General features: G+C 35.5%; 1 protein-coding gene across 2 annotated transcripts in view; it reads right to left on the bottom strand.

Annotated features, from left to right (window-relative positions):
- The window catches only part of CACNA2D1 (calcium voltage-gated channel auxiliary subunit alpha2delta 1), a 355899-nt gene that overhangs the window by 50051 nt on the left and 279418 nt on the right, over positions 1-26430 (bottom strand). For both annotated transcript variants that reach the window (XM_057376925.1, XM_057376926.1), the window contains exons 12-15: positions 22944-23048; positions 5500-5578; positions 3403-3452; positions 1784-1873 (exon numbers count right to left, since the gene is read on the bottom strand). In XM_057376925.1, coding sequence (XP_057232908.1) covers positions 1784-1873; positions 3403-3452; positions 5500-5578; positions 22944-23048 — 324 coding nt within the window. The remainder of the gene's footprint in view (positions 1-1783; positions 1874-3402; positions 3453-5499; positions 5579-22943; positions 23049-26430) is intronic.

Below are 26430 nucleotides of genomic sequence, written 5' to 3'. Positions count from 1 at the left end.
AAAATTCTGGGATTATCTTGAAAATGAGGCCAAAGCAAAACAGTAAGAGAATCTGAAGGAACAGGGCTAGAAAAGAGGTGTGAACTGCTACAAATACATCAAATTATCAAAGGCAGTTTTGAAAGTCAGACTGAAATGAAAGTACCTCTTCAGAATTATAGAACCTGAATTTATGCACTAATGTGACCTCATGTAACACACTTTGCATTACTTTATTCTTAGCCAAAAAAAAAAAAAATCTGCTGGACAGTTAAGAGCCAAAGGATAGGAATAAGTCCAGTGAGGCAGAAGCAGGAGAATTGTAAACCCTACATGAGGGAATTGTTTTAGGGACTATAAGATCACAAACTAATGTGACAACTTAGTCCCACTCCCTTATACAACCAAGACTCAGGAAAAGCCTTCAGAGGGGGTCAGATACACCTGGGCCTTTAAGCTCTCAAATGTGATGAGAAAGTCCCTAAATTTCAGCCTTTACCTCAATATTTGACTTTGCGTTGCCCTACTTTACTTGCATATGATTATGTATGTGTGTATGTACACACACAAATACATATATATTTATATATAATTATATATTCACAAACACACATAAATAACACAAGAATGGAGAAGAGCTTGAAGGAAAGACAGAATGAACCCACTGACTATCTAAAGTAACACAACAGATGCCTGCAGTTGTCTCTTATTTTACTTGACTAAACACATCTCGATCCCCAGTTACAAAATTATCTTTGGCTTTACAGCAGGAAATGTACAGAACATACAAACTTTTGTCATCACATCCTTTATGTTTCCAGTAAGTACCTCAACAATAACACAGAAAACACGGTTAATGAACTTTTGGGCACTGAAATTTCGAAGAAAAACTAATTCCTCTGCGTCATGCTCAGTTATATCGACAATAAAAATTACTTGTTGATAAAGATTTTTCAGTAACGCCCACGGACAGGAAGATGTGCGTTTTGACATGACATCAGATGACCACRTGAACTTGGACAAATACGTGACTCCAAATGATCATTTTGCAGTTATTTTTGCCCTGTTARAGTTGCTGAGGTTATCCAGAGTRAGAGATTAGAYTGCTGCTAAYAATACTTTTCCTCMTGTAGTTTCCTGAATATGTTTGTTTGACAAGACCRAAGTGATAAATTCAGCAGTAAGAAAAGTATTCCATATATCTTTTTGTTTATTTCGCCATTATACACACAGTCCAATTAAAGATTAAAGGAATATTACCTTGAGCAAGCAAGCAATTACAACAACCATGATAGTTTACATATCCAAATTCATAATCTGTGCAAATAGCCAGKAATACTGATAGATTTCTTTCTGCCTGGAATGTTCTTTGTGAGGAAAAAGAAAAAATAAAAAGGAAAAACTAAGATTTCCTCACCAAAAACATAGCAAATGATCTTTACTGCAGCAGGTACAACATTTGAAAACTGTCGTGTTTTTAACATCTAGGCACTTCAATACAGCAACCTCTAGGATGAGATCAATTTATGTTGTGCTCATTTACTTGTACCTAGTATCCTTGTAAGTGTCCTGAAATTAAACAGAAAAAAACCCACAATTTATCCTCTGCAGATTTTAAAGTGTAGGTGACTGTTATTCTCAGCTTAAAAATAAGCAAAAAAAAAAAAATAACAACAGTTTTCAAATGTTGTATGTTGAATATTATGTTTGGAATGGTGAGAAATTGGATCTTCAGGAAAGCAGACCCATATAGTTACTGATTTGCTAAAATTCTCACTTTAGTAGAGATAAAAACAGATCATACCAGAGCATCCAGATAGACATTCGTCCATTGGACTTGTTTGGCTTTCTCTCCTGCTAAAACCATTGGTCTTCCCAAAACATCCAGRTATTCCTGCCAAAAAGTGTCATAAACTCATCAGAAGGCAATTATTAGATCAAAGAGCAAAATGATACTAAAATAAACAACAATTAAATTAAAACAATTAAAATATCCAGAAAAAAAAAGACACCAAAATCTACCACTACCACAGGAGGAGCATTTAATGACTTCTTTAAAATTGTACCACAAAATAATTCAGTCTTCAGTTTGCAGTATTTATTGACAAGGTAATTCCTGTATTTCAGTCTCAGTGTGTGAAACTTACACACTCATAACCACCACCCTCTTTCCACAAAATGAGAAATACAACTATTTTTATTCCAAAATTAATTGCTAATGACATAATGAAATCAAAAGCAGGTTAAAGAACCTTCGACCTAGAAGAAAGAGTGGACAAGGGAAGGTGAGTGGTGTAACACCTGGGTATGTACAGCAACAAACTGTTTAACTTCTATTGCAATTAAAAAAAAAAAAAAATTAGAGCTATAAAACCTCATTCTTCCTGCCTTTCTGCAGTTTGTGAGTAAGGCTAAAGCTGGTGAGCTTATGAGATGTCAGATTTCTGGACTGATTTGGGAGTGGATGCCATCAAACTTTTTTCAGTCATCAAYTTTTTCTACTTGCCTGATTTTATTAGGGATACTTCTTGCCAGACACTATCTGGAAGAGTTTAACAGAATCAAAGAGCTCTTATTTGAGCCAAAAAAGGACTCTTATTTTCTGCCAAAAAATGTCATGCCTGGCCTTGGAAGGACAAAGAACCTCTATGATAATTCTCTGCTGTTCTGGACATGTGAATACATGGACCTTCAGAAAACTGAAAAGAATACTTGTTTTCTACACTGTGCTTCTCCAGTTTGGATCACATCCTATAATCCCAGAGTCCTTTAATTTTCTACATGCAAGAAATGCTGAAATTTCTGCTGAAATGTTTCTGCATCCTTTTTGAAGGGAAGAAGTGCAGTCTCTCCCAGAGGGGTTGGATCAATCCAAATACCCCTCCTATCAGCAGGATTGTAGTGTGGTGCCCAGATGAGTTCTGSTCTACCATGGTTATCCCCTCACACACATCCACAGCCTTCTCCAGCAATACAAACCCTTTGGAACATGCAGAAAGTATGGCAGAAGGTGAACTCTGAATGCCTAGACACATTATTAAAAATTACTTGTTTTATAGAACTTTATAATAAAATTKCTGTCGTGTCTTAGCATCAAAGCTTGAGGGACCATGTAAGGAASAAAACTGAGCCAAAAACACAGTCCTTGTGCAGAGGCCTGCAGGATACACAACACTTCAGACACTCTGTGGTAAAGGGATCATATTTTAAACTTGTTCATTGCAGTCCCTTAAAAGTAAAATGTTTTAACAGAATAATCTCTTATATGTAGAAGACAGCCTTAGTTTTCTGTCTGTTGTTAATACAGTATATCTTAAAATTTAATTGATTTTAGCAGAGGTGAAAAGTAAACATATCCAAGAACAGATATTATTCCACTTTCTGTGTACTAAAACTGCATCTGGATTTGGCCAACACACTTACCTGGGTGTTTATTCTTATGGCTCCAATAGATGGAATTTCATAATAATAACCTAAAATTTGAAACAGAAATAATGCCATTTTACCACAACACATTGCTGCTCTTTTAATTTTGAGCAATTTCATCTATCTTATAATTTTGCAAGTTTTATAAGAATTGCTGTTTATGAATGAAATACTTTGTAGTAGATGCCACCACAATGCATGGCCACACAAAAGGTCACCACACCATTCAGACCAAGCTCCTAAGCAATGAGAGTTTACAACGTGTTTCTTTTGTCTCTTTTGTTTAAGTCTATATAATATTCCAAGTATGTACTCATGAAATCCCAGTTACTGTGATGTGCAAGTATATTTAATGGTTATTTTAATATACTGTGAAASCAACATAATTATATGCTGAATGCATATAGGAATGCAAGCATGGCTGTGGCTGCCACAAGAGTGAATCCATAGCATAAAAATATAAGGCACTCCGTGGAATGAAAAAAAGCTAATGGTTATTTATCCTACACAGAGAATAAATATCAAAAATACCTTCATTTAGCATTGATTTTATCATTCTTTTTTTAGATTAAAAATATTTAAAATATTGCCCATATAATAACATTGAAGCCAGGCACTGAGATCCATCTTCAGTCCAAGAAAATTTTAAGTCAGATTGGAGGGAAGAGGTAGAGGATTAGAGAGGTAAGAGTGTTGGGATTTGTAATTTCCTTTAAGTAAAATCTTTTAATTAAGGAAAAATGAAATAAAACTGCTTCTTTGGATGTACAAACCAAAATTCACAAGGATTTTGGACAGAAGATTATTATCATTTTGCCTCAACAGTAAGATTACATAGGTGGTTATGCTTTAAACCAGCCGGTCCTCATTTTTTAAAAAACAATGGAGGTCACAGGCACACAGTATTTTGTGATACAAAGATGTTAATAAAAAAAAAAAAAAAATTCTGTTCAAAACGCAAATATTTTCTGTTATTATCTGACAATACRATCTGGTCTTCATGAAGTTGTAGCATCTCCTGCATGACTTGTCACCATGCTGAGGTTTCATGAGSTTATGACATATCTGCTATTCATCCAGGCTAGGGATTCTTCTACTTTTTTTTTTTTTTTCTGTATCTATACCTTTCTCTTATCTTTGGTTTATGTAATTCTTCTGCCTGAGAACATCTTTATCTCCTTCCCTGGCAGTTCTCATTTTTGGGTCCCTTTGTAATCTTGCTCATGTCTCACCTCCTGCTTCTCACTGATTTGCAAATTACTTTTACATTTTCAGTCAGGCCTACTGCCTGGAAATTTCTCGGAAGTTTCCTATTGGAAATTGCTCTATTTAAAATATGAGCAAATATTTGATAAATTATATATTTTCTATTTATCTCTATTTGTATATTATGCCTTGTTCTACAGTAAWATTGTAAGATATTTGAGACACCTCTCTCTCACACTCTTTTCAAATGCTTCTGAGCACATTTTTCATGTAGAAATGTCATGTAGAAAGCATTTYACTTCCTTACTTTCACCTTGTTTACTTCTTTCCCCCCACATAAAGAAATCAGGATCAAAATATAAAATACAAGATGCTCTCAGATACTAAGAAATTATAGCAAGAATAGTTTTGATATTTTCATTTAAAAAGGGACAAAATTCTAAGTATCCAGTCCCTTGTAAGTTTTTGAGAAAAACAGAGAGAAATATAACCAGCCAACGAACCAAACAAAAATCCTTTTGTTCAGACCGTTTAATTTAAAACAGCTTTGCTTAATTTCTTATCTGTCATCAGTTCCAACTTTACATAGATGGCTATTACAGCAAGTATTCTCAACACTGAACCATAATGTCTTATTATTATAAAAACTACTGAGGTGGTTTTTGTACAATGCAAAGTTGTAAATAAAGTAAAAAAAAAAAAAAAGTTTCTTGATTACAGGTAATCTTTTTCATGTAAAAATTATTTAATTATTTAATTCTGGAACTTCTGTTAACAAATACAATAAAGCTAAAAATCAGGCTGAAAAATCCTCGATTTTTAGAGAACAAAGAAGATATCACCTCTCAAAGCKCTAGTGAAGATCAGTTTAAAAGGAAGGCACAGTACCTTTATTTTCACAGGCCATCCACTGTATGGGTCCTTTGTCATAATTATGCTGACCAACAGAAAATGTGAACACACGTACCTGTGCAAGTTAAAAAAACAATGCATATAACAACTACAAACCATTTATTAGTTGTGACTCTCAAGTCAATGGATTTTCCATACATTTGAAATTAAAAAGAACACTATGAATTTTCCAGTTTTTGTCACCATAACAGATATGAGAGATGYAAAGTATAATAAATTATGGTATTTTATGTATTCTTATTATTTTTTCCATTAAGCAGAATCAAGAAGAATGTTCTTTCACGCATCCATTGTATTTTAAAGGTTTTATATTGCTGATGGTTCACAAAGTATTTAAATTTTTAGGTTTATATTCTAGAGTGGTAATTATAACTCTTAAGTTTTTGTTAAATTAGTTGACATAATCTACCAATATTAAATGCTTACAAATAAGTTAAAAAGAATATATGTGTGACAGTCGAATTCAAAACAATGCAAACCAGGACTTTTTAGCATATAAAATTTTCACATACTACCGAAAATAAATTCTCATATTGTTCAGACTCAGTCTTCTTCATGTAAAACCACTAAATTAGTTCAACAGACTTCCATGCAAAGGTTAAGCTTCTGATCTTTCACCTTAAGCTCTTGATATTCATTTAAACTGTGGATTTTATTAGCATAATTCTATTATTTTTACACAAAGCTATTCCAATCTATCTCAGAAACATAAGGAGACAGGGCTTCAGAAGAATTCACCACAGTTTTGGACTGAAAACAGAGTTTTCAGCTGAAATTGTTTTCCATGCAAATTTTCTGATTTGAATGAGAAACATTTAAACCCAATCCCATAAAAGTATTAAAAATCCTATCAGACACATAGAAAAGTTACAAATACTATGCTTCAGGCTCTAAATTTGAGTGTTTCTGTTAAAAGCTGGGAAAAACATTTTCCTAACAATTTTAATGAGCTGCTCACTATATCCATGTCCCTCTGTCAGGCTCAGACAGTTTTTCCTTTTTAGGCATCTCTTTTTTTTATGGATCTTTAACTTTACCACATCAATGTACAAATCAAATATCACAACATGAAATCAGAATGCAAATTCCTTTATATGGATTTGATGTTTAAAATTAAAATTTATTACAATTAATTAGCATGCAGGCTTGTAACTGAGTAATAAGGTAAAGTTTTCATTAAATTATATTCACACTCTAAAATTGCAGAGACTCTTTATAAACCACTGACCGTTGCTAAGATTTTTATGACTATTTATACAAAATTTCATCATATTATTTAGCATGTGCAATTAGTACCCAAAACTTCACTTCTCAAATAAATAAAAAAAAACAAACAAACAAACAAACAAACAACTTTTTGACATAATCAGACCTTAAATATTAACCTAGAGCTGTAGGAATGGCCTCACATCATCCATCAGCAGGTAACAAATGGTGAAACTTTATTAGTGTTGAACCCTAGATGTAAGAAGGGCAAACAAAGCTTTGCCATTTTTAATTAACAATATGTTTTGATTTGTTTCGTCCACACAAGCCCTAYGTTTCTGTAGTTAAAGACAGAATTAAAGCAACTGTCCTGCTGCACTGAGCACTGATTTAAGTGRTTTGTAGTTTAAGACTATTCCATATAGAGTTATTCCCCACTAATAAGTCAAGTCAATTACATTTCTGGTTACAGAAAGGTGTAGGAATGGCTTTGCCTGCATGTTGGTAATTTTTKTTCCTCAAAGTTCACATAGATAAAGACAGATGAAAAATATCTTCTRCTACCCTGAAAATATCGGTACAGACAGTGCAAACATGACTTCACCTGACATGTTTACATCTCATTTATTAATTCTGTACCACATTTGCCATCCCTTTTTATTCTTGACTTCTTTCACAAAATGACAGCTATAATTCTTCCAACGGATCTTTCTGCTTCTATTTAATTACCATCTATTTTTTTTTTTCTGAGTATCACCATGTTATTTTATATTGGCACCTCTCAGCTCACAAACTCCCTGCCTAATATCCTCCAGATCTTTTTGAACTCACACTGCTCCCAGTTTATTGTGCAYTAAATACTGGATCCAGAATAGATTCTTTTCAAAAACTGTGGAAAAGCCCCATTGAAGGCCACTAATTAGATACTTGAGAAACCTGATGTTTCTTTTGGATTAAAAGCTATCAAGTCATGTGGGGTTTTTTTTTGTGTCTGTAGAAAACACATGAGTTTATGAGACTGGACTGTCTAGCATTTGATCTCAAATGTAAAAATGAAACACTGAATTGGATTCAAGTTGCGAAATGCTATGTAATTTAGGGAAAAGCAGCAGTGTGTTAAATCTGCAACAAATCTATAAAGTATTTAGAATTTAAATTATTGACAACAAGCAGGCGACAATATATCTGATTTACTGTTCCTTGGATAATTAACAGAGATAAAGAACTGAAATGAAAATTGGAGTTTTTAATTGTTACTTGGTTTGGCAAGAGGGTGGGATATTCAAAAGAGTATTCTTTTTCCTATTGCCTCATCTGGAATTGAGTAGAATGACAGACCAGCTGGAAAAATGAGTCAGCAAGTCAAATTAAACAAGCCAATTTTAGCAAAAAAAMCCCCATGCTCTGTGCTAAAATTTTCTGTGACAGGACCCAGAGTCAGCCTGAGATGCRTTTGTCTATATGTTTTCCTTATAGAAATCTCTCCAAAGAAGACAATAAGCTATCAAATAAATAAAAAAAAAATAATTTAAACACCAAACATTTAATTACCTTTAATAGGGAATTCATGACTAAGAATACTTGAAGCAACTGGATCAGACACAAAGGGTATGAGCACCTCTCCCTTTGCCTGTCCTTTAAGCTTGGTTTCAACTAAGTGGTTTTCTGAGTTGAAGCAAACTGCCAAGMACTCTTTGATCCCAAGAAATTRTTTACCATCACYACTGAGGTGTGGGTATTTCTTCTCTCTGCCTCTCTGCAGCCTCTTGGGTTCTGTGTAAACTGCAGCTCCTGGGTGGTTTTGCCATGACAGTCCCTCTCCATCACCCTCACCAGAGGATGGACATTTGTGTTCCCCAGTCCATTCCTAGGGAAAGGGCAAGCTTGCCTCGAGGCAGATCCATTTATTCTCTTCATAAAGAAACATAACTTCCAAAGCAGTAAAAACCAATGGAAAATTAAGAAAAATAAATAGGAACTGTCACACTTTCTGATTTTCAAAATAATGTACTTCTTGTACCCTTCGAATTGAGAAGAACTAGAGATGGGCAGCAGCCTGCTCTGCCAACCCATTCAGGCACTGTCTTGGAACTGTTCTGAAATATAAAAGACCTAATTTATAACACAGGGAGTTCAAAAMCAGTTCTCTGCATTTTCCTCACTGAGACTAACCTAAGAGAGAAAATTAAAAAAAAAAACATTCTTTGTATTTATTTCTAGTATATTGTAGAGGAATATACTAATTATCAACGAAAGTGTACAATTAATGTCTAAGACATTCAGACAGTGAGTGCCACAGGCTCCCCAGTGAGGCTGTAAATCTGCCCCCTTGGAGGTTTCAAAGACCAACTGGACATGGCTCTGAGCAACCTGGCTTGATCTTAGACCTATTAGATATTGGACTAGAGACCTTGGCAAGTCACTTGCAAACTGCCTAATCCTAGGAACCTGTGAAGGACATCAAAGGAATACATGAAAAAACCCAACTCCTAATCAGAGGAAGTGATAGAAAAAGAATGCTACAAAAATAGGGGAAGAAGTACTGTATTGAAGAAAACATAATTGTCTAATTATTGAATTAATTTACTACAAGCACTGCAACCACTCTGCATTCAGCTCAGAGTGGAAGAAATGCACATTTTTTGACAGATAAATTGCTTGTCTTGAATTCTGTGCTACTGGAAGGAGAGAACTGTCAATAATCATTTGTGTGCATCTCTTCATTTCTCYGTTTAGGAAAAGATTAACTGACCTTTGGAGATATATATGTTTATTTTATCAGATACCAAGAGAGCTGTCCAATTAATTCACTCAACTGGATGTTGGCAAGATGAATCCTGTCATGYTATGCCTGGCATGTAAAAGGAGGAAGAATGCATCCTTCTCTACCACTAAATAAACAAATTGTGTCAAAAAACTGACCTCATCAAATCATTCAACTTTGGTTTTCATGATGACAGTAGGATTTCAGAACATTTTACTTCTGCCTTTACAGCTGAAGGTAAAGATTCACAGATTATCCTTTTTACTATAGAACAAGAAAAGCCRTGATAAAAAGGAATCATAAATGATTAAGTAATTCCAGCATGACCCAGGAAACTATTTTTGTCACTAAAATATTTATAGATTATCAGATACAWGGAAAAATTATTTGCAGTTAGTGTTTAATAGGTACACTTCTCAAATAAAAGGGCACGATGAGAAGCCTATCATTCTGAATAAAATAATAAAACTGCTTTTCTATTTTCCATTATGCATCCTGTCTTCAAAAACCCTTGTAACTATAGCTTGTAAACCACTTAATCATTTTAATTTGTGCCATAGGCCAGGGAGATGTGTGGTTTTCAAGCTGCCACAGATAAAATTGTAAAAGGATATTTTTCCTTACAGTTTTACATCTGTGGACAAAAATTTGAAGGTCTTGTTGGATTCTGCTGTAAGTTAACTGAGACCAAAAGGCATTTATGACTGATGTGAACTGAGAACAGAACTTCAGAGGATGATCTGAAAACAAAATATACTAATTAGGAAACCACCTAGGATTAGTCAGTAGGATACACCAAATACAGAGTTCCACCTAAATCCTGACTCATAATCTGTCATGCTGAACTGCTCAGTTCAGGGCTTCCAGGGACATACTCCTGAACCATTTGGGTTAGAGCTGTTAATGTAAAGCAATTTTTTTTTTTTCCCTGGGAAGCACAGAGAGAAGAGAAATCAAAGTTCTSAGTCTAACAGCAGAGGCAAGACTCCCAGCCGTGTGCTAAAGGACAGTTTTAGGATCCTTTAAGCCATCTTTTATGCATTATATAAAACAGGACATAACCCATTTTCCTTCCCAGGCCATGAGAGCAAGCACAGCTCACATCTCTAAGGCTACACTATGGTGCCCCCCTCTCTCTCTGCCTGCCCCCCAAATTAGGTCATCTCATCATAGAATTTTTTGGGAAAAAGCCCTGGCTTGCACTATCCCTGAACTGAACACTGACATTGCTAAAAGAATTGACTACCACAGGCCAGGAACCATACTGTTGGGTCTGTTAACAATTACAGTTATGGATATCTGTGGACGTTTCTCCATCCTGCACCCTGGCCCTGGATCCCTTATTAATGTGGATATAGCTGGCTGCTTCACTCCTACAAGGAAGGCTGGTTTTCTTGTGTCAGACTGAGCAAGGCTCAGCTTTCCAAAATTACTGGGACAGTGCGGCCTCTAAACTTATAAATGAGAGTTCAGTACTCGCACAAAAGAGGGATGAGTTCATGATTCTCAGTTTGAGCACATTCATAACTTCTCCTGCTTTGAATGCCAGGCTCAAGAAAGTTCAGAGGTTGGAGATTCAAGCTTTTGTATGCAACTGTCAGACTGCCGATGCATTTTGCCCTTAATAGCAATTGGGAAAAAAAATAGAGATGACCTAAGCAGCAGGGTATGATACCCAGTCAGGAGCCAAGGCTGTGAAGTTTGGAAGGTCTAGAACTCAGACAGCAGAATTCACAATTTTATATCAAATTAGGAAATAAAAAGAATGGCATGATATGCCAGCAGAAATGYACCGAGTAATATTTTTGACATTTATGACTACATTAGGATCTGTCCCTTTCTGTAGTTACTCTCCAAAAATATGTGCAGACTTGGRGTAACTGGGAAGGAAAACCTACATGTGAAACAATAAGAATTAAGCTCTCAAATATTGAAAAAACAAAGATAAGTACAGGCTGTACACATCTGAATTTATAGACATGAAAAAAGTATTAATCCATACAATTTAAAAATCCATTTGACAATACTCAAGTGTTTCCATAAGTGACCCTCTATACTCTGATTCAGCAAGGCTGAATCACACCACTAAGTGTTCTATTTAACTGTGCAAGCGTCCCCTTAAAATCAAAGGAAAAATCCTTTAATTGAGGCACGTGTTTAAAGACAAATAGAGCAGGTCCTTGGAAGTACTATTTTAGACATTTATCCACAGCAGATTATTTCTTCCAAACTTTCCATGTGTATTTGCAATCTTCCCTATCATTAATATCTTTCATTCACTACAATTCAACCTCAAACTTCAAACTGCAATGCTAGCTTATTAATTCATAGTCTAATTATAGTCTGGGTAATTATAGCCTAATAACAAAAAGAAATAATGACACTCTAAAAATTAGCTCACATTACAATCAAATGCTAATCCTTTTTCTATCTTAAAATAAAAATTATGCTTGTATAATGTATATATATAATCTCCATATCAGGAGATTATTGGAGAATCTCACTTCCTTTGAATATTATTCTATACTGATAATATAGACCCCAAATAATTTAATGGTGCTAATATATTGGGAAAATAGGATCAAGAACACTGATGTGTGGAATTCCTCTAGGAAAGGAATTAACAACTGAGAATTATACCTGAAGTCACATGTGAATACAATGAAAGGTGCATGTTCATGGAAGAGGTTTTAAGTGCTAACTGCAAAACATTTCAAAAATGACAAAAGGATTTTTTTTTTCTGGCTTGTTGCATTCCTCATAAAGAAAACATGTCTACATGAAAATGGGGATATTTTCTACGCAGACTAGTGGTCAAAAAGGCACTACTTATACTGAAAAATTTCAGAACTAATACTTTTACAGAACTTCAAAAAAAACCCAATTCAGTCACACTTTCTACAACTTCTTAGTGCCACCTTGTGGAACCACAGCACCTCATTCTTKACTCACAGAAGAATTGTCCTGTTGCACCCCTTCCTCTGCTGCCACACAGCTACAAGTATGAAAGTATAAATTCCCTGCTGACACCTGCTCATCTGCCTCAGCTAAACTGATTGTAATTAGAATGGACCACTGATTATGTGATCTTTGAATTCTTTACCTAGATTAGACATATATTTTAATGGGCTACAAGTTTTGAAGGAGTGAAAGCACAGTTTCATACAGTCACACAATAACTTCATAACTTCACAACAATGAGGAGACGTCCTCTGTACTGCAAAGTCTCCTCAAGTGTGGTGAAGTTTTTTATCTCAACATTTTCTAGCCGTGGGTATAAATCAGCTCTGTTTTCTTAGCTTTSTATAACATTAGTCTTAAGAAGAGCAGTAAGAAAGAGGAAGGCTGCACTCTCAAAAGCACCGGCAGGAYTTTACACTGATGTGCTTGAATTTTATGTTTGAGAATCGATTTGCCTGTGACAACCCTGCTAAAAGCCAGGCTTTGGTCCACTCCAGCCTTAAGAGTGACTGTCAGCAGAGCCCACACACATGCACAGTCAAACCCCTGTTCTTCCCTCTGCCCCTTTCTCTGCTGCCACAGTCCCAGCATCTTTTCTGACAGAGGCTGAAAACCTCCCAGATTTAACTCGGTTAAAACCTATAAATTATTGCAGATTTGTGGCTGTAGATCTGTCTCAGAGGCTGTGGACACACTGGTTGCTTCTCCAGGGATTTCCACCAGGAGGGTTGTCCTCATCATCCTACCCCACCTCAGAAATCACAGTACTCAGTTGCATCAGGCGATTTTTTAGCTCTTCATCCTGTCTCCCAGCCTTCAGACAAAGAACATACTGTCATCTTTTTAACAATTCATCTCTTGGATRTTTTACTTCGACTACCCATGTTCTATTCACTCAGTCGATCTTTTGCTTCTTTGGGGATGCTAATAACAAATTTTCCCTGTTGAAATGAAAAACAATTAAATTCCTCCTTTCCCTAAGCTGCTTCTCCCTGACACTCATCATTTAGCATTCTCTGAAGAAAGCAGTTTTCTGAGAAYTCCTTGTAAGTTTGGTGGTCCATATGAGGAACCAGACAAGGGAATAATTCCCACTGTACTGATTAAAAGCATTTTAGGCATTTCTTTGATAGTCAAAACAACTTTTTGGAGGCAGCTGAGCAGCTGGAAAGGACTGGATTAATTAGAGAGATATTTACGGTTCATATTGTGACACTAAGCCCTCTTTTCTTTTTTTTTTCATTGTCCTTGTAAATCCCAGGGAAGAATATTACAAATATCAGCCAAGCATTTAAAAGAATATTTAAATATGCCTTTTCAAATACTAATTTTAATCACATAATCTGCCTTTTTTCCCCCCAGAAATATTCTTGTATAGTTGCCTCCTCAGTTTTTTGCTCCCATTTACTCCAGTTCTTGCACAGCCTGGAAAAGGCACTGAAACTTAACAGCTGCAAATGCCAAACAGTTGTACCAGAAGAGGGAGAAGGGTAGGTGGGGAAAGGAAAACCTCATTTCCAACAGAATCCATTTACAGGAAGTCTTCCTCTCTGGAATTATCAGCTACAMAAATTTTACATCTGATTTTATAATTGGCTGATGCTCAGAGGGATGTGAAAATTCTAAACAAAAACAATTCAGTGAGCTTTAAAAAGTTAATGCCACCCAAACAGGAGAAGGGACTTAACCCCTGCTCCCCTGTTGTTTCATGGGAACAGAGTGGTGTMTTCAGATTACCTTAGAAGGGGGAGATTTGGGGATGAAAATGGTGCATGTTTGGTTTCCCTTTCCTTTTCTAGGGGGAAAAATCCTAATAGCTCCTGCATCCTGATGGAAGCTTGGCAGTGCCATGCAGGGCTGTGCTGAGGGCAGCCTGACCTTGCCTTTCCTGCAGGTTGGACGCGCCACGAGTGGCAGTGACGGTGCCACCGTCAGCAACTGGAAAGTGCCCGAGCAGGGCTGACAGAGCCAGGCTTCTGTGCAGCCAAGGGATAGAGAGAGAATGTCCTTCACAGTTCATCATTAGTGCCAGCAGTTCATGCCCACTCCTTGTGCTTCTTGCCAAACCACCTGAATGCTCAGGATTGTCTGCGAGAATCATCGAATAAACACAGACAGCTGCCACCTATCCCGTGGGCTGTTAATAATAAACATGAAATTAATCATGACACAGTTCACTCACACACTGAATGATTTGCATTTTCATTTCTTTCCTGATCAGCTAAATAAATTAAATTTTCAGTGAAAAAAAAATACAAGTGTTTTCCCCCTGAAACCCACAGTGAAACAACCTTTTGGAATGTTTATAGCCCTGGTGTATGGAACAGTTTGTACCAGAATGTTCTCAGTAAATTCAGATCTAAATTTTGCATTCCCAATGGCTGAAAAAGAAGAGCAGAGAAAATGTACTCTAATAAATCATAYTTTAGGTGACACAGTATAAACCATTTCTCAGTCTATAATGTGATACAAATGAATTTTAATTCCTAACAGTATTTTTTTTTGAGAAAGAAATAAGGAAAAAAGAGGTCTTCAGCCCTAATTATAAATATGCTTCTTACAGAGCAATTTATTTTAGACAAAACATTGCCTTAGAGGGTTTTGGGTTTGTCTTTGTTTTTTTGTTTTCAAATGAAATAGCATCTACAGACTAAGTTTGCAATGAAAAGCATSGAGGTTATTGTTTTTCCTGTCTGCATGTAGGATTGAGAATACAGAATTGTCAGACTGTATTATACAATTCAAAGTGATGGCTTTAAAAAATCATTTGCAAATGAACCAAATTCTTTCCTGTAGAAAAAAAAAAAAAAAGCCATTTAAATAAATTCAGAATTTTTTTTAAAAATATATTTTCAACTGGAAGTCTAGGTTCTGTGGTCATTATGGATTAGATGTCTTCGCTTGCATGTGATTTAGGATGAGATTATGAAGGACRGAATTCCCATCTAAGCCACAGCAAACACTGAATACATTACTTTGAATTTGATACAAGGCTAAGATGAATATGAGTTCAGCTGAAATTACTAACTTCAAATAGACGTTGATATAGAAACAGAGGAATGGAGTCACATAATAGGACAAGAATTCAAACACTGCACATGGAAACTGATTCTCTTCTGAAAATTAAAAGATTTTTTTTTTTTTATTCTGGAGGGGTTTTTTTTTTTCTTTTTTTCTCTATTTTTTAGGACTAAGACCCACAAAAAATGTTTGTGAAAACCTCAAAAGAAAATAATTAGAAGCTCATACTTCAGTGTCCTTCTCCTTAACCATGCAAGTACAAGACAGTACTGAAAAGTCAGTTTCTCATTCTCCAATAAAGACAATCTTTTCTTACAGCCCATTCAATTCTGCCTATTAAATTCTATCCTGTACAGTGGAAAATATTTGAGAATGTAACTGTGACTTCCTGAAGATGTGACAGAGCAGATTGTGGTCTTTTCTTCGAGTCTAACCAGGATTCCGAATTCAAGTAATTTTCTAAGTAGAGACTGGGGATTTTCTATTTACCACCATACCCATTCCCTACTTGAAAGATTACTTTTTTCTTGCCTTTTGCAAAACAGAGTGGGTTTTTTTTTTTCAAAATGCTTTAGAAAAAAGACCTTCTAAGTGGCATTCAGTGTTCTTACTCTTCATAAGATTTCTCAAACATCTCTTCATGTGCTGATGTTCCTTCCTAAAAAGCAAACCTTCCTTACAACATCTGCCTCAATTTTTAATACTTTAATAAACCCTGTGCATTGAAGCTGCACAGGGTTTCTACTTGATTGGGTGAAATGTACAGTTCACCTGCACTTGCACTCTCATTTCTCATTTCATATCCCTTTCCTCTRTTATGCTTCTTGCATATAMARRCACATATTTCTTACTATGCAAATGRACTGTAACTTTGTTTTTCTTARATTTKTATTTCCTTCTTAACCTGTCATCTGTTTAGGCTGCTGYRTGCAYATATCTTGTGCCACCATCTGCTTGTTTCAGCTGTTCCCTTACTCTCTTGCCCCCTAAAGAGATTTCTATTCTGTACTTTCCCCCTTTGTGTACTGGTATAAACTCTTTGACATTTTCTGTACATTTTTTCCACCTGTGCATTGGCAAATCTTTTCATTYGAAGATTTCAAATTAGCTTGTTCATTTGAAAAGATAAAAGCTGGAAAGAAAAGTTAAAGAAAAGTTAGATGGAAGTTTCAACATAGAAATTGTTTCCTAAAATGTAAGGGAATATTTTGATGACAATTAAATGTTCTAAATAAAGAATGTGAAATGAAAAGAAAAAAAAAAAACATAAAACCCTCTAAGTCTACTTTGTTTTAAGGAAATATAGGAAAGCTTTTTAAACAGGTAGCTGTTGAAAGAGAAGAATGTAAATATCTAAGGAAGTTGTGGAACTGGAAACTCTAAAGAAGAGGTTACATAAACATCWTTAGGCATGGCCTAGGTATTAAAAGTTGTAGACATTGTAGAAAGTCCCAGGCCTTCAGTTCTTTACTTACAGGAGAACAAAATGAAATCACATGGACAGAAGAGCATAATCAAATCACACAGCTATCACAAATTCACAGGAATGAATGCACAGTTAATATATGGGGAGGCTGAGACAGGATGGACCCTCTGATGTGTGGCCTAAACCAGCTATGCCATATGTAGCATCTTGTTTGTATAAATAAGCAAAATGAAGTCTGACTCCCTTGCATTTGTACCAAAACAAACATAATGTGCTTTCTATATTAACAGATATTCTATCCTTGTTGCCTTGATTAATCATKTTATGCCATCTGCAGCATCAACCTCAGTGTGATGCACTGAATCAATCCCTGTTACTGCAGTGTTTGGAATTGAAGATCAACAAAAATAGAAGTATCAAATAGCCTCCTCCATGCCAAATTTGAAAGAAACAAGCTGCCAGTTGGGTTTTATGTAACAGATACACATGACTTTAATAGGACCTGATAAGGTTACTTTTCAACAAAGCTATATTAAAACTTTCATTAGTCTTCTGCAGTTCTCAACACCTCCACGTGGATTTTTATCTTGCACAGGAGATAAAAATGCCACGTGGCAGCTCAGAATTGTGCTCATAATGAAACAGCAGGGTAAAGAAAAGCTCAARTCAACACAGAGGCACATGTGTGGACACATGAATGAAAAGGTTCTTCTACATGCAGATCTTCTTCCTAAAAGAACCCCCCTCTCCCTGCTGCACTTTCTGCTGCACCTCTTAAACTCTGCAGGAACCTCACCCAGGTATCCAAACACAGAACAGCCCAGGGGATGGGATGGCTGAATGGAAAAGTGAAAAAAGTAAGAGAAATATAATGGATATTACTGCCTTATTGAAGTCTCAAATGGAGCCTTGGTGATGTTATTTGAGCTAAAGATAAAGAAATCACTGAAAGACAGCATGGGGAAAGTGGGCCGACTTGTAATCCAAGGCATGGACACATGAAAATCACTGAACTCTCATTCCTAGTGGGGAAACCAGGCTTCACAAACATCAGGTACTTGTGGTTCAAAATCTAAGTTTATGGGGGAAAAAAATGTGTGCCTAATATTTTACTGAAAAAGGGAAAAAAACCCCACCCCTCCAATTGTTATGGCATGGTTTTATAGACTTAAGAGTTAAATAAATTAGTATTGTGCAGCTTGACTATTACTGAAGCATATTTGAGTAATGAGTATCAAAGGAGGGAGACTGCTGATATGGAATATTTTAATACATTATTGTAGCAGAATTAATTTATGTTAGGAATCCAGAAACTGGGACTGTGGATATGTTTCAAGCTCTTAATTAATAAGTGGAGCTAGRAGGTAAAATAAAGGTAATTTGCCTTTAGAATAAGATGCTTCTTCAGTGAGTAATAACAGTTTCTACTTTTACTTTGAAAGAAAAAATAATGGTTATGGAATTTTTAAGTACTGACCCAAGTTTCACCCAGAATATTTTACGTTTACCATAGGCGCGTAACATGGAACATATAATAAACTAAAATTAACAGCTGGAAGATGACACATTCTTAAGACAGAAGTGATTAGGAAAGGGGCCATGGGGCCAGTTTAACCAGCTAGCTGAGGCTTTGTTCAACCCTTAATTTAATTACTTTGTGTTATATCCTGTGTCACAAGTCTACCACACACTCAGAAATGCAAAACCTGTTGGGAGTGCACTGTGACAGCTGTTCAGCTCCATTCAAAGCTGACACCAGTGTTGTGAAAGACGCTGTTTCTATTTCAGGTTCTGTAAGTGACGATATAAAGTTACACTCGGTCAGTCTGATCCCTGATGAGAATTCCACAGTGACCCAGAGTGGAAATGTCACRGGTTTTTTGATGGTCATTTGTAGGCAGGACTAACACTCATCTAGAACAATTCATACACCCCGGCTTAAATTAACACAGTTTTCATTTTTGTTTTATTGACTTACAGTCATGCACTAATGGATTGAAACCAAAATAGAAAATGGTTCCCTGCTTAAGTAATAACAGTAGGAGGCCTTTTTTTTAAAATGAAAGTTTTTAAAGTTCTTTCTCATAAATATTTCATTTTATCATTCTATTGACATGCTGAATGTGTCCCATTTGGAAGAAGTCAGAGACAGCTTTAAGCTTCCCAGGGGAGTTCAGCAAGCTGGAGCCTTGTCCCATAGGATCTCTACCACTGTAGCAACTTTGTGCCCACCACATACAGACACTTTTAATGGAATGGAGTTGTTGGAAAACTTCTCTTCACATCATTTCCTTTCAAATTATRCTGCCAGAAAAATCTACACAAAATGAGGTTGTATTAATCGTGGCAGACAAGTCTGTGGGAATGAGACATAAGACCCAATTTATGGTTCTGCTCCTACCTGAGGGGTCAGACCAATCCTGCCTGCCTGTCTCAGATCAGTCCATCCAACTCCCACAAAACTCTATCATTTTATGAAACTTCAAACAACTAAAAGTGCATGGGGTATGTTTAAGGTCTTTTCCTACTCACATAAGTTGAGCAATCTTTCCAAAATCAGATTCCAAGGAGACAATTTGCCCCAAAGATCTGTGGTTTTCTATTTTCAACCTGAATTCAAAATTCTCACGAGAAACGCCTACAGGGCATACATTTCAATTAAATTTATATTGCTATCCTCAGTGAAGCCATCTGTGGGAGGAGTGCAAATAAAATGAAATTTAGCACCCTCATTCCTGCAATTTAGAGCATGCGTGGTATTTTACACATTTGATGTGAGTGCCCCAAATGTCACCATCAAGGTAAACATGCCAGTTTTTCAATATCAGCCTCAGCATGTAGTTGCAATATGTGACAATAAAATCTGCCTTTATAAAGGGAAAAAGGCACACAAAGGTGAAACACAACTGTGATTTTCCAYTTSAAACAGATGAAATGTTCCTCTCCAAATCTGTGTTACATAAATTCTATAATAAAACTCCTCCTATTTGAACTGTAAATTATTTATAAAGACAGAAAACTATTTCAAWTATACCTGTATGTTATTTCAAACAGATTAAACCCTCTAATTTAAAACAACTATTTTTCAGCCTCTGGATTCTAGGCTGCTCTTTTGGTACTTTTCAATTGTTTACTGCATTCTTTCACTTTATTTGAAGGCTGCACCAAGGACACTGCAAAGAAGTGAACTAAGATGTTATTTGATGGGTCAAAACTGAAGCTTCTTTTATTGCAAAGAATTAAAAATTAACTGGCATGAAAAAGAAAATGCTTATAGATCTCATGCAATTTTATATCAAAATGAAAACAAGGATTAATAGATTTGAATAAAGGGTGTTTGGTTTGTACATGAAAAAGAAAGCAAGTTTACAATAGTGTCTAAGGTGGAAGTGACTGTGACATTAGACAATAAATACTCCTCTTTTATGCAAACACAAAGACAAGTGGTCAAATAAATGCAGAGCAGGCAAGAAAACACATATGCTGATACATATTTATACTATGAACTGCCTCTGCTGTAAAACAGAAATCTTTTTAACACTTCATATTGAATAGCCCCTCTACAAATGATAAATATAAAAATGGTCTTAAATTCATTGGATATTTATGAAATAAATTATAAACTGATAAAAAGACAACAAAATGTATAACCACATCTCTTTGATACTTTATCATTTAGTATAAGAAAGCAGCCTGCTCTGCAGTCTAAGAAGGTAACACAATATTTGGGACCATGACTTTACAAAACTAAGAGCATATGTGTATTTTTCATGTTGAAATGTGTATCAATTATGTTATTCTCTACTTAATGAACAAAGTTACACAGAGAGAGAGAGCAACAAACTCACATGTGGAATCTGGAATAAAGTGCACTAAGGAGAGTATTATCATAAGCATATTTTTATAATTATTATTTTTAAAAATATTAGAATGTTATGAAAGATGTTGGGAGAKTCCACTGTGACTCCGAAAAAATAATTTACTGGTCCGGTCTGATTAGAAGTTCTTCAACCACGAATTTCCTTTCAACACTACAAGAATTGTTCATGATTGAGAGTGATAAGGAGAAAGCAAATGGGTCTTCAAATTACACCTGCATAGACTTGGTACCTCAATCCCAAAGTCACCTTGGAGAACACCAGCAAGGGCTGACATCTAGCAAACCAGTGCTTTGTAAGACAAGTGACAAAATCCGTGTTTATTAAGATTTGAACTTGTAGATGAATAGACCACAAGCAAGTGTAGGAAATGTGCGTTGCATTGCACTGGCACTGCATGAAATTAGAAATGCAAATATGCAAATATGCAAATATAGTGACACATGGTGACCATTATCACCATCATTTGCTGTGTACAATAAAACCCCCAGACCCTCCTTCACTAGAGGGAAGAAGAAATTGACTGTGCATTGGATTTATATCTAACACACCAACCCTTGGCAGTATAAATTTACAGTATTAAATGATGCAGTAAAATAACCATTTCAAATTAGTAAATCCTACATTCCACTTGTTATACTTCATAGAATAATCAGCCATTAGGCTTGATGTGATTAAGACCACAGACCTTGGCACTCCAAATCTGTTTTGTTGTTTGGACTGAATGCTTGGCTACACTTTCCCCCTAACACAGTAAATTAAATGAAAAAAATAATAAGAAATTAATCATACATCTTCCCCCTTATGGATGTATTTCCTATAGCTGATGGCTGCTGTTGTAACATGATAAAAACTACCATATCCAAATTTGAAGAGGAATCTCTGCATATATTTTCAGAGTAGAGCCATGTGTCACACAAGGCTATGATTTCCATTCTCTCTTCTAATTGCCAAAAAAGTACTTTCAACTCAGACACAGAGATTAAATAAACCCACCATATCATTCTGTGTGAAACATTACTGTAAAGCAGCCACAAAATGATTATTCAAGGTCAGTGATTGAATCGCTGGTCAAGATACAAATTCAGTATTGCATTTCTAGTTCTACTTCTGAGAGGATTAATTCAAACATATGAGGATTTCCAACCAAATATTTCCACTGCTTTATGGCTTTACATGGCTTTACAGAGAGCCATGGCAACTGATAAAGTCCTTCATGAATCATGTTCTCACTTTTAGCTGCTTTTTTGAAAACAAAACAAAAAACCAGCAAACAAAACCTCACAGATGTAGGCATAACCCCAAGCATTAGAAAAGGTAAATTGTTAGTTGCAGTGTGAATCCAGCTCATATTCCTTTCCTATTGAGAATGTGATTAATCTAATAACAATAATGATAAATAATAATTTGCACTGAAATTTAGCAGAGACAACTTTAAAAGCTGCTGTATTTCRTGCACACACTCATGCATTTTTAAATCTTTATGCAAAAGCCAGACCAGAAATTTGATTAGATTCAAAAATTAAACCCAAAACCAGCACAGCTAATAATCCAATTTTATCGAAACAACACAACTCATCCAGGGATTTTCATGTCAAACCCGTAATTCTGCTTGAACCACAGATCAAATTTCATCAGCAGAAAGCCATCCCACTTCTTGCTAAGACATTCAAAGGTATAATTAGCCTCGCTGGAAAAAATGTGGGCTTGTTCCAGTCGAAATCTATTCAAATTCAGATTCTAACCTTGAATTCTCATCTTGYTTTTGCCTGGCAAACACTAAAAGCACACAGAAGATATTTGCAGAGAGGAGACAGAGATACACATATATATCATATTGTTTAACTACCTATGTTTCTGCTGGATAATTCAGGGATTATACTAATGCAAGAAAAATGTCAATAGAAAGTTGAGTTCTTTATGGCTTACAGTATACTTCRACATCATTTGAGACCAACGACTCACAAGTGTAAAACAATAAATAGATTTTATGATTTTTAAATAAATATTATAGATTGAGAAAGCTTTCAGTGTCCTAAGGATCAATACTAATAAGGTTTTTTTAAAGTACTTTATACATACACCAAATATGCTTTCACTTCCATATTAAAATGTTCCTCTTTATGTTGTTGCATTTCATACAGTAAAATCATACATCACTTACTTTTTTATCTTCATTATATTTGTGGAAAATTTCTTGTGCTCTTTCTTCACCACCATCCGTAAACAACATAATAATCTTATTACAGTTAGCTCTGGAGACACTGTGCTGTAGGAATACAAACAGAAGAGTTTTTATCTTTCAGGCTATAAAGAATAACAACAGTTATATTTGATGGGTTTTATGGCTAAATGCTCACTACTTTAACATGGTAATGTCAAAAYGTAAAAAGTGTTTTAGAATTTCATTCAGTACCCCTTTCTGAATGAAAAATAAAATAAAATAAAYCAAACCAACTCTTCTGTTCCATGAGAGTTAAATATGAGTAATTTTAGACCTGGCCCAATACAGTGGAATGGGGATTTGTGGGTTCCTTTCYCCTCCACAAACACAAGGAGAGCTCTTTAGCTTATACCCATCACATCAACCCCACAGAGTTCCTCGACAGAAATTCTGCTTGAGACTTGCAGTAAGGATCTTGAAACATTTTTACTCYTCTCTTTTTTTATCCTCACTTCTATTTTTCCTTATCCTTACTTTGCTTGTGAAAATTTGGGAACAATGACCCTGTAGTGAATTATTGAATATGCTTCCCTTTTTTTTTTTTTTTCTTTTTTTGTTGGAGTCCCACTCACAAAAACCTTCCAGCTCATTGACCACTTGAATAAAAGCTTTGTTAATTTAGACAGACTATCCACCCTATAAGCTTTGAAATATTTTTTGTTTGCTATTTTTGTCCTTTTTTTGTCCTTTTCCAAATCTTTAATTCTTTCATGTTGATTTTTTTGCTTGTTTTCTTTTTAATTATCAATACTCTGAAGTGAATAGCTAATCTTTAGAAAAGTATTTTAGAATAAGGTTTACATAATATATTGTTTTCAAGATAYGGCCACCTATATTATTAAGATCTCTCCATCAACTACTTTTCCAATTAGATTTAATCTCAGAGCAGAAAAATGGAGCATGTTCCATTATTTCTGGAGAGCAAGCCTGAAATAGAATTAAGAAGAAGCCCCTCTGACTCCTAATTTATCAAAGTAAATTGGTGGTAAAGCCCCTGAGAAAAATGCAGTGTGTTTTGCAAAGGAATAAAAACATTGTTCCACAGCCAGATCAATAGAAGTGAGCATGAATTTTGGCACTTCTGTTTTTATTCTCTAGAAGTTAAGAATCTAGTCTAAGCAAATTGGTCATCACTTTTGCAGCTGTTCCTTGCCCTTTGTGTTGCATACAAATGGTCCCAGTCAGACACATCTTGGTTCTGCTGAGTGCTTGGATGTGACAGAGGAAAACCTTTAGAGATCCAGTGAAATAAATTCGAGTTCTCCTTCCACAAGCCTGAATTTTGCTATATTAATTTGCTCTAGAGTCGGGAAGATAAATAGGAGAGCTGTCCTTGTAAAGTTCCCAGTTCCCCCTTGCTTTRCTCTTTGTGGGTACAGAGTGACAGTCACCAGGCGGGTCAGGTGCATTGATCTCACTCCCCTCTGCCCTTTTCATTCTACTCACTGGTCTAATTCCTGCAATCAAGGGACTGAAACACCAAAGCCTCAAACATCACCCAATAATCCCCAATACTGCAGCTTGGCAGCTCTACAGCTTTGCCAGAAAATTAAAGTACAAAACCTGTACTTTATAGTACTTGAAAGTRCAATTAACAGGGTAAGAAATATCCTTAAGAGATGATTTATATTGGTAGTYCAATATTCATTGAAGAATTACTTCTTTTCTTACTATTACCACTTTCAAATTTAATACTTTGAAAAAGACAAAAAAAATGAAAYCAAGCCCAAAGGTTTCCTTACATGTAACAACATATAAAACCTGCCTGAAATCAATACRTTCTCTCCAACCTTATCAGCACACTGTGTTTCAGCTGGAATTAAATAATTCATGTCCATTTTTCGCTTGTGAAATATAACTGCTTTGGGCTGCAATCCTCTCGATATTAAAAAAGTAATAAAAGTAGAGTTGGATATCTCATAAATAAAGAAATTCACCTRCATTTACAGTGATTTAATATATATATACCAAAATAAGATCAGAGGGACGAGGAAGGGGACCAAAACTTGCTCATGTTATAAAACTTTTCTAGTGCTTTTGAAAGAAACAGTACTATGGGCAATGTGAACTTGAGCTAGGCTTTGCTTTAWCTGACTAAATCAGGACTTTTCTAGTGGCTTAGTTAGCCTATGCTGACACAGTATCACAAAAGACAGTGTTTTATCTCCTCAAACTGACAAGGGCTACATTGTTTAGATATTAAAGCCATGTCACAGGAAAAAAATCCAAAATTTTAGCCTCCAAATATTAGGAATGCATGAGAAATGATAGCTGTTACAGTATGAGGGGAAAGAACCTGTCCTGAACTGCTGAAATATTATGATTTTCAAAGAAATAGCAAGATAATGCAAGAAATAATAAAGGGAAAATGCTGCCAAAATTATGAAATCCAGATTATTGCTAATCAATTTAATTATGTTGAAAAACCTTAAGTGACTATTTCCATTTACCAACACATTAGACAGCAGTTTTTTCATGGTAAAAGAGAAACATTACTTTGGTATTCTGGAACACAGTTTGACATAATTGTCATCCAGAAACAGCATCCACAAAATTATTATGAAAAATTGAGCAATACTGAATTTCTGTGGACCTTCAAGCAATTGGACTATTTGAATTCATAAATRTGCAACTGGAAAATATGCCAAAGCATATTTTTTTTATATTATTTATTTAAGATTGTATTATGACACTATATTATACTGTCCTGTCACCAGAGTCTAGGGCTAAACCCGTCACCAGCCMTTTACTCTTCCTGCTAAGTGGATTTGCCAATATTTGGAGAGGGTGAGTTTRTGCATCCATAACCTTGTGCAATCCATAAAAACTTTCAGAGATCACGTGAGCCTGATCACACTTCTGTCTCCAGCTACAAAAGAGATGATGGCCTCACCATGACACTGATCTCAGTATTTTACTCCTGTGGCTTCACCTGGGTTCAGCTTTTCTTAATGTTGCCTGTACACAAAGTATTTATCTGGTGCTGCACCAAACGTAATCCATAATTTAAAGCAAATATAAAGGTTATGAGGAACATATCTGGAAGAATTTCTTTTCTTCCTGGTTCCCTCTGCATCAGATGTCAACAGATGCAGAAGAGGGGGAAATGCCATCCAGCCTGGGCCAAAAATGTCCAACAGACTTCAAAATATTGTGTGTGGGTTTATATAACCACCAACAGAGGACTCCCACTCATTTCCCCACCAAAACCCTCTGTTAATCTGAACAGCGGTCCTTTGGGAAAATTCCCATGCAAACATTGCATTTTCTTTWCCTCCATCAAAACTAAATGAAGTTAGAATTTTTTACATCAGATCTAGCCTTAAAATGCACATACAATGTCAGGGAAGTGCCCTGAAGCTCAGAATCTGGCAGTTAGATTAAAAAACCCCAAAAAACCCCAAATGAAAACAAATGAAAACAAACA

The sequence above is a fragment of the Malurus melanocephalus genome, unplaced genomic scaffold, assembly GCF_030028575.1.
Source record: "Malurus melanocephalus ecotype Western Australia unplaced genomic scaffold, MMel_1.1 scaffold_294, whole genome shotgun sequence".
NCBI lineage: Eukaryota > Metazoa > Chordata > Aves > Passeriformes > Maluridae > Malurus > Malurus melanocephalus.
Note: the sequence above shows the minus strand (reverse complement) of the source record. Positions and strands in the feature narration are given on the sequence as shown.